Raw genomic sequence first — 12,490 nt, 5'->3', positions numbered from 1 at the left:
ATATATTCTGTGCAGGTTTTGTCTGCTGTAGGACGACTAAGGTCCGCAGGCTTGTCCATGGCCGTGGATGAAACTTGGGAATGGGTCTCTGTGAGGGCCTTTATGGTGGCCTCTGCAACAGCTAAATTAGTTCGAATGTTAAGCTTTTCTCTCATTCGTGTCTCTTCCATGTCCAGATCCAGTTGCTCATCCAAGGTACTCAGTCGCACTTTGAGCACAGCGCGTTGAACTTGCGCATTGGATAAGGAGCTGAACTGCTGCCACCCGAGGCTGACGCTGCGACCTGAGGCTTTGCTGTGATTGGATAAGGAGCTGCGCTGCTGCGACCTGAGGCTTTGCTGTGCGCTTTTCCGCTTTGTGACACGCTGTCACATGGCGCAACCGATGCCACACCCTTTCCATGCAAATCATTGTCCAATGTGTCCACTTCATCAGCCATAACGTTACCCTTTCCCACTTCATCACACTTTAACCAAAATTAAACCCCGTCCAAAAAGCTTTTAAAAGCAACCAATTTCGGTTCATACCAGTCATTGTGATCATTTTCTCGTTCATACTCATCAATGAATAAAATTTGAACATTCGTTTGCAACTCCATGAATTGTGCCAAGTATTGGTTAAAAACGACAACTTGCTTAATTACTTCATCATTTGTGTCTCCAGCCTCCATAAGCGCGTTTATTTCATTACACTTGCGAGTGAGGACACCCAGTTTCCCTCTACGTGATGCGATTAATTGATAGAGTTGTTTTTCCCTCGCAATCATCTCCTCGTCTCCTTTATTCTCCATATTAAATGCTTAAAAGGTCTTTCAACAGAGTCAATACAGTTGTGCTTTTACACAGGCAACAATTCAAACAATTCACAGGGGTTGTGTTCATTCATTCATTGGAGCGCGGCAGTTCATTGACAAGCGCAAAGGCTTGTTATCACAGGTACAGCAGTCTTAAACGAGCGCAGCGGCTCGTCGTATATTACAGTTCTTTTTCCTACGTTCAATCAACACTGCTACTCACAAATTCCCCAAGGTTTGATCTTTCAAACAGTTGTCCTTTTCAAACGTGGTCCAACGAGTAATCAAATGATCCAACTTTTGTTCTTCAAATGCATTCCTTTTAGAATATAATGATCCATGTTGCGACTTCCATTATCCATATCATTATATTCTAAACGGAATGGATTTGAAGAACAAAAGTTGTGTGTAGGGATGTGTTGGGGTCGTATCCAGGCTGTGTTTCATGGTGTGTGTGTTTCATGGTGTGTGTATGTGTGTTTCATGGTGTGTGTGTGTGTGTGTGTGTTTTTTTCATGGTGTGTGTGTGTGTGTGTGTTTCATGGTGTGTGTGTGTGTGTGTGTGTGTGTGTTTCATGGTGTGTGTATGTGTGTTTCATGGTGTGTGTGTGTGTGTGTGTGTGTGTGTGTTTCATGGTGTGTGTGTGTGTGTTTCATGGTGTGTGTATGTGTGTTTCATGGTGTGTGTATGTGTGTTTCATGGTGTGTGTGTGTGTGTGTGTGTGTGTGTGTGTGTAGGGATGTGCGGGGCCGTATCCAGGCGGTGGTGGCGGGGGTGTTTGGGCTGGACCCCTCCCTGATGTTCCTGACCAAGCCCACCTTCTTCTCCAGGATCAACACTACCCAGGCCAGGACCCCCCATGATGAGTACTGGCACCCCCACATAGACAAGGTACACACACACACACACACACACACACACATACGTTCTAGATTCCCATCCCTACGTGTACATGATGAACTACTTTTCGTTGTCTCAGTACTTGTGCTCTGTTCAATGACAATAAAGTTGAATCTTAATCTTAATCATTTCTTCAAAGTTCAACCAAAGGATTTCCTGTTTGGCTGGAAGTTACCTGTGCTGCTTTGGTCCAAACGTTTCTCTTTATTGTTTAGCTAGCAGGGTAATGGAATGAAGTGAATAGTAAATAATACCGCCAGCACTCTCAGAAGTAAATTATGGTTTCAGTGTTTCCTCGCGGAGCGGTGAGTTTTGGCACGCGAAGCTCCCACACGATTTTCCGCGTGCACGCGCATGAAACTCGCACAGGCGCTTAAAACAAAGACGTCATTTCAGGATGGGTGGCAATTTATTTTTATTTTTAAATAGCGGTTAAGCCATTAAAGCCGAGCAGGTGATCAAATACCAAGATGTCCTGAGGCTACAGCTGCAGCAGAACATGCGGAACGCGCATACAGCACTTCACATACATACACACATACACACACACACTGAAAGATCATCAGCTCGTCAATACAAAGTAGGCCTACATGAGAGTACACGCACAAAACCGGCTAACGTACGTTACTCATTAACTGTTTACACAAGTAAAATCACAGTGTGACAGTCAGATGAAGCATTCGGTAAACAACCAACAGCAAGGTAATGCTATCAGCTGAGTTAAAGAAAACCAACTATTACCTTTGATGACACCGACATGAGCCATGTTTTCCCGTACCTACGCCGTTCTGTTTGTGATGATTTTAGAGGCAATAGATAATTTTTGCCCCGCGCATATTGCCCTGTAATTAGACCATGCGACCACAGCTCCCTTGTGTCTCTTATTGTCCAAATGTTCCCTGAATTTTAGCTGCATGTCTTCCAGCATGTAAATCCGTTCGACTCCCCTTCTTTTCCCCTGCCAATACTGTGTCGTTTATGACATTTACCAACGTTTATGGTATGAATAGTTCGAAGGTGCTAGGCTGCTTGGTTAGCCCATTAGCGGGAAAAAAATGTGTTTCACAAAATAGCCAGATTTAGTTGACCATGAACATCAGAGACTACATTACGAATGTTCATTTAAAATACTTGTATACTGGTATAAGAACATGAACCAGAGAACAGCAGTAAATGCAATAACCCACAGTCGTCGCTGATGATGTTCCATTTTCAATTAGGATACGGGATTAAAGGGACCGGTGACGGGCGAAGAGAGAGAGAAAGGAGATGGATTTCCTGAAATCCAAATGTCCCGCTATATTCCCGCTATATTCGTTAATATATCACAAAACTGTTTTGCAAGCGCGTCGCCTCGCGCGTGTTGAGAGCGATTCAGTCTCGATTGCAGTGCGAACACAAACCGAGACGAAGTTAATTGCAACATTGTAACATATTGTAACTTACTACTCCCTAAATCGGAACGAAATGTAGGTCTGAAAGTGTCCTAAATCTAGCTTCAATCTGCTTTTTTTCTGTTCTCCGGTCAGAACACCTCGCTGCCTTTGTCGTTGCACTGCCTCAGGAGAAAACGTCGACTTAGTGGACTGAATCAATTACTGGCGGAGAAAATGTAGGGTTAGGGTTAGTTAGGTTAGGGTTAGTTAGGGTTAGAGTTAGGGTTAGTTAGGGTTAGGGTTAGGGTTAGTTAGGGTTAGGGTTAGCAGCACTGTCACTGTGGATGCTTTTCAACGTCAAGCCTTCTTCAGCACAGACTAGAAACACTGTTGATGGGTTAAACCAGGGGTGGGCAAACTTTTGGGCTCAGGGGCCACAATTAGTTTTAAAATTTGACAGACGGGCCGGGCCAGTAGCAGATGGATGGAGGGTGTTTGTGTGAACCGATATAAATTACAAGTAAAAGCCATTACCTAAAAAGTAAAGAAAACTTGATTTGTAAAGAAGGCGTGATTTGTTGAACTGCAACGTAGTAGACGTGAGACTGCCATATACCATATCTATATCTGCCATATATTATACTTCTTTATATGTATTTATCATCATATTTTTCACATTAATGTAACAGCAAGTTCATTTGTATTATGCTTACCATTACCAAGTTCGCTCACCAACTAAAGCACCTGATTACCGTTGATAAAAACATACTATACTAGTCCAAAAGCACAGTATGGAAGAACTTGGTGATAAGCATAATACGAGTTAACTCAATTAGACATATTGCTAGTAACAATAAACAGACGGAAGAGCACAGCGCGCACTGTATTGTCGGCCTGAGTAGCACAGTAGAAGCCAGGGAGTGACTGGAAGTGCCACTGGTGCGCACTGCGTAAACAGATGACAAATGTGCATTTGATAAGTCTAGCTAAGTAAGTAAGCTAGCTAACTATGATTGGAAATGAAGTAGTATCCAGTTGTGGAATTATATTTAGTTGTAACGATATTCAGGGTCTGGGGCAGGTCTTATGCGCTCTGCGGTGCGTGCTCTCTCCCTGCTGATTGCGCGATGCATCTATATCACAAAATGTACATTTGATAAGTAAGTAAGCTAGCTAAGTAAGTAATCTAGCTTACTATGATTGGAAATATTGAGATTGAGATTGTTTATTTAAGGTAAGCCCCTTGAGAAGAATCTTCTCATTTTCGAGGGGGTCCTCACATGACGATACAAACATAATCGTAACACATAACAAATAACAATACAAAGCACCTACACACACACTCACACACACAGCCCGTCATCACTCCACAACCCACCACTACAACCCAACCGCAATATATACATGCAACAGTCAGATACATACATAATATAATTATCAGAAGACATCAGCAAGTAATCGAAATTGGCAACAACAGAAAGCACATTTAAGGAAAATACAAATACAAACAACCTGAAAACTAGCCGGTCCAAACCCCCCACATAATTAATAACATGAGCAAGGCTTTTTTAAATAGGAAAGTAAAGATGATTTAAAGGATTGAAAGGATGTGAGGGACCTTAAAGGGGAAGGGAGATTGTTCCAGTCACTAGGGGCCTTGTAGGCAAATGAATTACGACCTAATTTTTTGGGTATCTGGGAACACAGAAAAAGAGGTTTTGATGTTGTCTGAGTGGATAGGGAGAACTACGGGGACCAAGTAAACTTTTAAATACATGGGATATTTAAAGTAAATACATTTATAAATAAATTGTAACCAATGAGATTGCCTTCTGTCTTCAAGTGAAAACCAGTTGAGTGAATCATACATTAGACAGTGTTGTGTAAAATAATGACATCTGAGAACAAAACGACAGAGGGAGTTGAACAAGACATTTAGGGGACGAAGACAGGTCTCAGAGGTACCCTGGTACACAATATCAGCATAATCAATAATTGGTAAAATAAGCTGAGAAACTAATCTTTTCCTGATTTCAAAAGTAAAGCAGTCAATAGAACGATATAAAGAACCAAGGCAACCATAGGCTTTTTAAACAAGATTGTCAATGTGTGGCTTGAAACAGAGTTCAGGGTCAACCCAGAGACCAAGATATTTAAATAATTTAGCATTTTCTAGGGGTGAACCATCATCATAAACAATATTTAAATCTAAGAGATGGGGACGCCGATAGTGTGCACCAAACACCATACAACAGGATTTGTTCAGAACAAGGTTATTATTAAAGAACCAGTTCTGAACAGATGCAAAATCTGATTGCAAGGAGCTTTGAATTTGTGTTAGATCTCTGTGAGAAGTATAGATAACCGTATCGTCTGCATAAAGATGAATATCAGAGTTAGAACAAGACTTAGGGAGATCATTAATAAATATAGAAAAGAGGAGTGGTCCCAGAGTAGAACCCTGAGGAATACCCTTGTCCACAATTAAGTAATCGGACTGAGAACCCTGTAAAGAAACATATTGACGGCGATTATGCAAATATGCATTAAACCAAAAAAGAGCCTTCTAAGAAAAACCAATGGAGTACAACTTATCAAGAAGAAGATAATGATCAATCAAATCAAAAGCTTTAGATAGATCGATGAAGATGGCACCAGTCAGTTGGTCTTTGTCACAGGATGAGAAAACATCACTAGTAAACTTGAGGAGAGCAGAAGTAGTTGAGAAGTTGGGTCTAAACCCAGATTGAAATGGTGAAAGAATATCAAATAAATTAAGGTAGTGAGACAGTTGATTGTAAATCAGTTTCTCAAAAACTTTTGCAGTGAAACAAATAATTGAAATTGGGCGATAATTATTCATGTCAGTTACATTTCCGTTCTTGAAAATAGGGGTAACACGGGCACATTTCCACATTGAGGGAATTGAGCAGGTAGAAATTGACAAATTAAATAAATCTGCAAGAGGATACATTAACACATGTGCTGCTAGTTTAACAAATGTATCTTCAATACCGTCTGGACCAGCACCACCACCTTTGAAATCAAAGATTGCATTATAAACATCCATAGGCATGATTTTATTAAAGGAGAAAGTAGTAGTAGGCCTATGTGTTGTGGGGTTTGAGGAATCTGCAAGATCCGAGTATTTAGTATTTATAACATCACCGATAGAAGTAAAATGTTGGTTAAAGGCCTGTGAAATATGTAGGGGGTCAGAAATTATATCATTGTTAATTTTTATTTGAGATATGAGGCCTTTGTTAGTTTTATTGAGAGCTCGGTTCAACTGTTTCCAAAATTGTCGAGGGTTATTAAAGTCTTGAGAAAGACTATCACGGAAGTAACTGGATTTTGCGTTACGCGTTTTAGTTTTGCAAGAGTTCCTCAAACCTTTATACATATCCCAGTCAGCAGGATCATTTGACAAACGATGTTTGGCCCAGGCTTTATCTCTCTGTTTAAAAAGATTGAATAGTTCAGTACTGATCCAGGGTAGATGCCTGCCTTTAACCCTAAATGTCTTTAGAGGTGCATGTTTATCAATAACTATTTTAAATTCTAAACATAAGAAACTCCATGCATCCTCCGGAAAGGGTATCAATTGGAATCTATCCCAGTTAATTGCAGTTATATCGTTAATAAATGAATCAACATTCATTTTTTTATATTGCCTCAAATTAATATATTTAGGTGGGGAGGAAGGTATTCTAATTTTCCAAACACAAAATATAACGCAGTGATCACTAAAACAATCAGACAAAACACCAGATGCGGTTATTCTCTCAGGATTGGTGACCAGAATCCAATCTATTAAAGATGAGGATCCATGGTGATGGTCCACACGAGTTGGCTCACTGATCAACTGAGATAAATTAACACTGGAAAATAATGTTCTCTCATCAATAGAAGACTTATCAAGCCAATTTATATTAAAGTCGCCCAGAATGATCAGTTCATTATGCTTCTTTAAGGAGTTTATTGTAGATAAGATGCAGTTAGCTGAATCTGATAGAACTGGAGGTGGTCTATAAATGGTCCCAATTGTTAAATGTTTATTGTCATGAAACATGATGTTGATGAAAAGGCTTTCAAAATGAATTGGGTCAACAGTAGGAGTGGTACACTCTGAGGTAAATTTATCAGAAACATAAGTTGCCACCCCACCTCCTCTCGAAGGTCTATCAGATCTGTAAATAATATAGTTATCAATTTTAATTTCATCATTAGTAATATTATTATGCAACCAGGTTTCAGATAAAGAAATAACATGGGGTTTATAGAGAGCCACCCATGCTCTAAGTAAATCAATTTTTGGAGCAAGACTCCTAATATTGATATGAACTATCTTTATTCCTTTTGCTGACTCAATAGCACAGAGAAAACAAATATATGTTGGTCATGAGACCGACCTGGGAAGTAGGCCTAGGGCGTAGACGTTGGGAGGGAGAAAACGAGCTGCGGAGTGAGGGACTAACAGGGGCACACACACACACACACACACACACACAGAAATAAAATAAATTGTAACATCATCAGGATGCAACACAAAAGCAGAGCAACAGCTCGGTCTGCAAATCAATACAAGCATGAATAGGATCAAACAATAGCAATTTAGTGATGGAATTTACACATCAGAAAGTAGGGTTACACATTTTTACGACAGTTTTTCGACAATACAGCGCTTTACAACAGTCTAGGTTTACGGCAAACATGCCCATGCTGCATCTGATCTCCGAAGGAGCAGCAGGGAAATACAGGGGCTAACGCTACTGGCAGGCTACATCGGGTACAAAATGTAGGCTAGCTAGCCGATAACTTCATGAAATAACACCAAACCAAAACAGAACATATTCAAATGGACTCAATATGAAAAATGAAAGAAGAGGATATAGTGAAGATCATCATGAGTCACATAAGAGCGTCGCTGGCCAGCGTTACTCGCTAGTTGTCAGTACCCACCATCATCGATAGTCCCAGCCTGGAGCTTGCGGCAGAGGGGGAGGATAGAGTGGAATCCAATGGTGGTGATGAGAGAAACATAGCTTTCGCAGCTTCGACATCAGTGTATTCGACCTTAACACCATTCATTTCCACCCACAAAGAGCACGGATACCTGAGGGTATAAGAAAACTTCAGCTCTCGAAGCTTCTTCTTGACAGGATCAAACGCGCGCCGGCTCTTCTCAAGCTGAGCGCTGTAATCGGGATAGATGGAAATGCGACGCCCGTTGAACCGCAGCTCTTTCTGTTCTCGAGAGAGACGGAGTATGTTGGCCTTGTCTTGAAAGTGGAGTAGCTTTATCAGGATTGGTCTCGGGGCCATTTTGGGAAGCCCAGTTATGCTATCGATCTGGCGGGTGAATGGATTACGATGGGCCCGTTCAATGACCGGAGGAGAGGGGAACTTCTCAGCCCCCAGGAGCTGTGGGATCAGGTCGGTCATGAACTTAGTCATGTCATGGCCTTCTGCTGATTCGGGAACGCCAATGAATTTGAGGTTAGATGCCCTGCTCCTGTTTTCCATGTCATCCACCTTCTGCAACAGGTAACGATTATCCACTTCAAGTTTTTTAATTATCTTCGCGTGATCAATCACATTATCTTCTACTTGACCAACACGCTGTTCCAATTCCGAAACATGGTCATTGATGCCGATTAGTGAGTTTTGAATAGACTCTAGAGTAGAGATGATAGGATCAACTTTAGAGTCAATGGGCCGGTTTCAGAGACAAGGCTTAAGCCTAGTCCTGGACTAAATCACACTTTCAATGTAAAATCTCCATTGAAGATGCTTTTTAGTCCAGGATTAGGCTTAAGCCTTGTCTGTGAAACCTGCCCAATATGTGTTAACAGATCCCTTTTAATCTTCAGCGAAACAGCCTCGGCAACGAACTCGGCGATAGCGTTAAGCTGGGTAGGATCCATTGTTAGGTTGTCGGCCAACAAACAAATTACAGTCCTTAGGCTGATATATTGACTGGCGAGTAATATAAACTCACCACAATGATCTACACATTTAGGTTGATGTGTGAATATTAACAGTCCATCAGATTGCTACTTTTTAAGCCGATATAGTCAAAAGCAGACCGGAGCTCGAAAAAGCGTGTTCACTCCATGAGCGTCATGACCCAAATGAAGTAGTATCCATTTGTGGAATTATATTAATCACTACTTTGGCTGATGTGATGTGGGTTAACTAGCCCACTCTGTAACATTACCGGAGCAAACCAAAAGTACTAAGTGAGAAACTCCTCGCTGTGATTGGTTAACTTGTTCCACGTAGATAGACCAGACTCCAGCAAAGGTCAGTTGGGTCTGGAGTGCGCCATCTAGTGGGATCAACTGAAACGCCGGGTATTGCAGGAAAAAGCCTAAATGAATGCGGTCTTTACTATAATTTGGACAATTTTGTACCAATATTCGACGGGCCGGTTTAAAAAGCCCAACAGGCCGCCTATGGCCCGCGGGCCGTAGTTTTCCCATGCCTGGGTTAAACCATCATTTATTTTTCTATTTGTGCCAAGATTGGCCTCCCGGACCATCCACCTCTAATAACATCAGGAGGTATTGCTCTGAAGGAAGTTAAAGACTTCAAATACCTGGGCTCATGGGTCAACTTGTCCGAGCAAGACCTTTAAAGTGAGGAAGGCGCTTGCATGGAGGACTTTGAATGGCATGGCCAGTGTGTGGCACTCCAACCTCCTACAAGAAATCAAACTCGACTTCTTCTATGCAACGGTAGAGTCCATTCTCCTATACGGCTGTGAATGCTGGACCCTGAAGCCTACCCTGCAGAAGTCCCTAGATGGGTGCTACACCAGAATGCTGCGTGCAGTACTTAACATCGACAAGAGCAAGCATGTTACCAACAAGCATCTGTATGGGGGGTCACCAAGGATAAGCGAAAAAATAGCAGTCAGGAGAATGAGAGACACCAGGAGCTGTCAGCCAGCAAACGGGTTCTGTGAGAGCCAACACACGGGCATCGATCATGAGGGCGTCCCGCACTAACATACATGGACGTACTCAAGAAAGATACAGGTGCGGAAAGTACCGGCAGGCTAGCCAGATGTATGGAGGAACATGGAGCTAGCCAGATGTATGGAGGACCAGGGAGCTAGCCAGATGTATGGAGGACCAGGGAGCTAGCCATATGTATGGAGGACCAGGGAGCTAGCCAGATGTATGGAGGACCAGGGAGCTTGCCAGATGTATGGAGGACCAGGGAGCTAGCCAGATGTATGGAGGACCAGGGAGCTAGCCAGATGTATGGAGGACCAGGGAGCTAGCCAGATGTATGGAGGACCAGGGAGCTAGCCAGATGTATGGAGGACCAGGGAGCTAGCCAGATGTATGGAGGACCAGGGAGCTAGCCAGATGTATGGAGGACCAGGGAGCTAGCCAGATGTACAGAAGATCGGGACGACTGGAAGCGCTGATGGAGGGCTCGTCCGAGGACGACCTAGTAGTATGTGGAAGTGCTGTTTCATTGACTTATTGAGTCGAACCTGGGCTATACAGACCCTGGGCTATACAGCGGCCAAAGCCCTTTACTCAAAACGTAACTTTATTTAAAGACAAGCACGTCTTTTGTTTTGTGATATTTCTGTAATTTCACGACTGTGGACCGTCACAACTCATTGAGATTCATTGTGTAATTCAATTAACGAGACTGAGGATGACAGGGGGGACAGGTTAAACACTACAGATAACGCTGTCTGAACACTGATCTTATCTGTTCTCATTGTATTTTTCAGGTTTTTTGCCCGAAATGACATGCCCACAGTGAATATAGAATATCTCCACAATCACAAGGGCCTTCATAATGATCTTGGTATCAAATGATATATAACACCTGTGGGGTGACTGTAGAAGTGTCAGAATCAAAATATATGTTACTATCTGTAAACAACGTATCTGTAAACAAGAGCGTGTGACTCGCAGTGTATTTTCCGGCCGAGAAAAAAATCAATATGGTCGCGTAGCAGAGGATTTAATGAATCGTTTGCGACATCGATGAACATTATTGATAAAGGTAAGCTCTTTATATCTGGTATACTGTTATATATGTGTTATAAACGGGGGTCTTGATCCACCACTGTGCCCGTTTGGAAGAACAGGTTTTAAGGCGTGTGTGTGTGTGTGCGTGTGTGTGTGTGTGTGTGTGTGCGTGTGTGTGTGTGCGTGTGTGTGTGTGTGTGTGTGTGTGTGTGTGTGTGTGCGTGTGCGTGTGCGTGTGGGTGTGTGTCTCTGCCATATTTGGTCACCTTACCCTCTCCCTCTGCTCCTCGACAGCTGGACAAATTTCATCCCAATCCCCCCCCCCCCCCCCCCACACACCCTCCCTTCCTCCCCATCTGTCATCGCCACCATCTTACGTCTAATTGGCCCACCAAACACTCATTTAAATGTAAATGACTTTGACGTCTTTTGTGGTAATTTCTTTCTCCCCCCCTATCGATCATGAAGCTGATATGGTTGCATAAAGTCTCGGCCTGCCTGCCTTCAGTAATCTGTCTGTTCTCATAAGAGCTGGGTTCATCTGCATAATGGAACTGCAATGGCGGACGTGGAGACATGCCATATTCATAACCGTGGCTCTGGTATGCAGATCTCGTAGAGCAGGCCTATTCAATTAGCGGCCCACGGGCCGCATGCGGCCCAGACGCGACCCCCGATTGGCCCAGCCATAAAAGTAGAGAAAAACGTATTTCGCGAGTGTTCATACTGTAGCGAACGGAGACTTGGTAGTGTAACTCGCCCCATGCGGGAATCGAACCCCGATCTCCCGCATAAACGACGACCGCGCTAACCATTAGACCAAGATAGTTAACTCCCTTGGTGGAGCTGTTAACGGGCCTCATACAGGATCGTTACCATACAATAGTAGCCTACAGAACGTGAATATAACACCAGGGCTCTCAAATGTCACGCATTGGGCGTGGCAAGGTGTGACGTGTGAGCGTGTGAACAGTCAACCCAATCAGGGCATTGTTTAATATAACGTTGCTAGACACACTTTAACAAACAATGCCCTGATTGGGTTGACTGTTGCTAGAGCGTTATATTCACGTTCTGTAGGCAGGCTAGCTAGAAGTCCGATATCAACTCCAAAAATGTCTTCGACTTTCTCCACCCTGAAACGCAAAATTGACGATGAAAACCGTCGGTTTAACCCTGCCTGGACTGAAAAATACGTGTTTATTTTACCACAAAGTCCAAATGCCAAACCGATGTGTTTAATATGCAATGAGTGCGTTGCGGTACTTAAAGATTACAATATTCGGAGGCACCACATGGAGAAACACCCGACTTTCCGGGCCAACTTTCCAGAGGGATCTCAGGAGAGGGCTGCAAAAGTGCAGAGTTTGATTGCATCCTACAATCGGAGCTGTACAACGATGGTACGGACATGCAC

At 42.9% G+C, this 12,490-nt stretch overlaps 1 protein-coding gene across 2 annotated transcripts in view; it reads left to right on the top strand.

Moving 5' to 3' along the window:
* ogfod3 (2-oxoglutarate and iron dependent oxygenase domain containing 3) overlaps positions 1–12,490 on the top strand; it is a 73,616-nt gene that overhangs the window by 32,353 nt on the left and 28,773 nt on the right. For both annotated transcript variants that reach the window (XM_080541463.1, XM_080541462.1), the window contains exon 7: positions 1,532–1,685. In XM_080541463.1, the coding sequence (XP_080397589.1) occupies positions 1,532–1,685 (154 nt within the window). The remainder of the gene's footprint in view (positions 1–1,531; positions 1,686–12,490) is intronic.

Source organism: Nansenia antarctica, assembly GCF_963989245.1.
Source record: "Nansenia antarctica genome assembly, chromosome: 11".
NCBI lineage: Eukaryota > Metazoa > Chordata > Actinopteri > Argentiniformes > Microstomatidae > Nansenia > Nansenia antarctica.
Note: the sequence above shows the minus strand (reverse complement) of the source record. Positions and strands in the feature narration are given on the sequence as shown.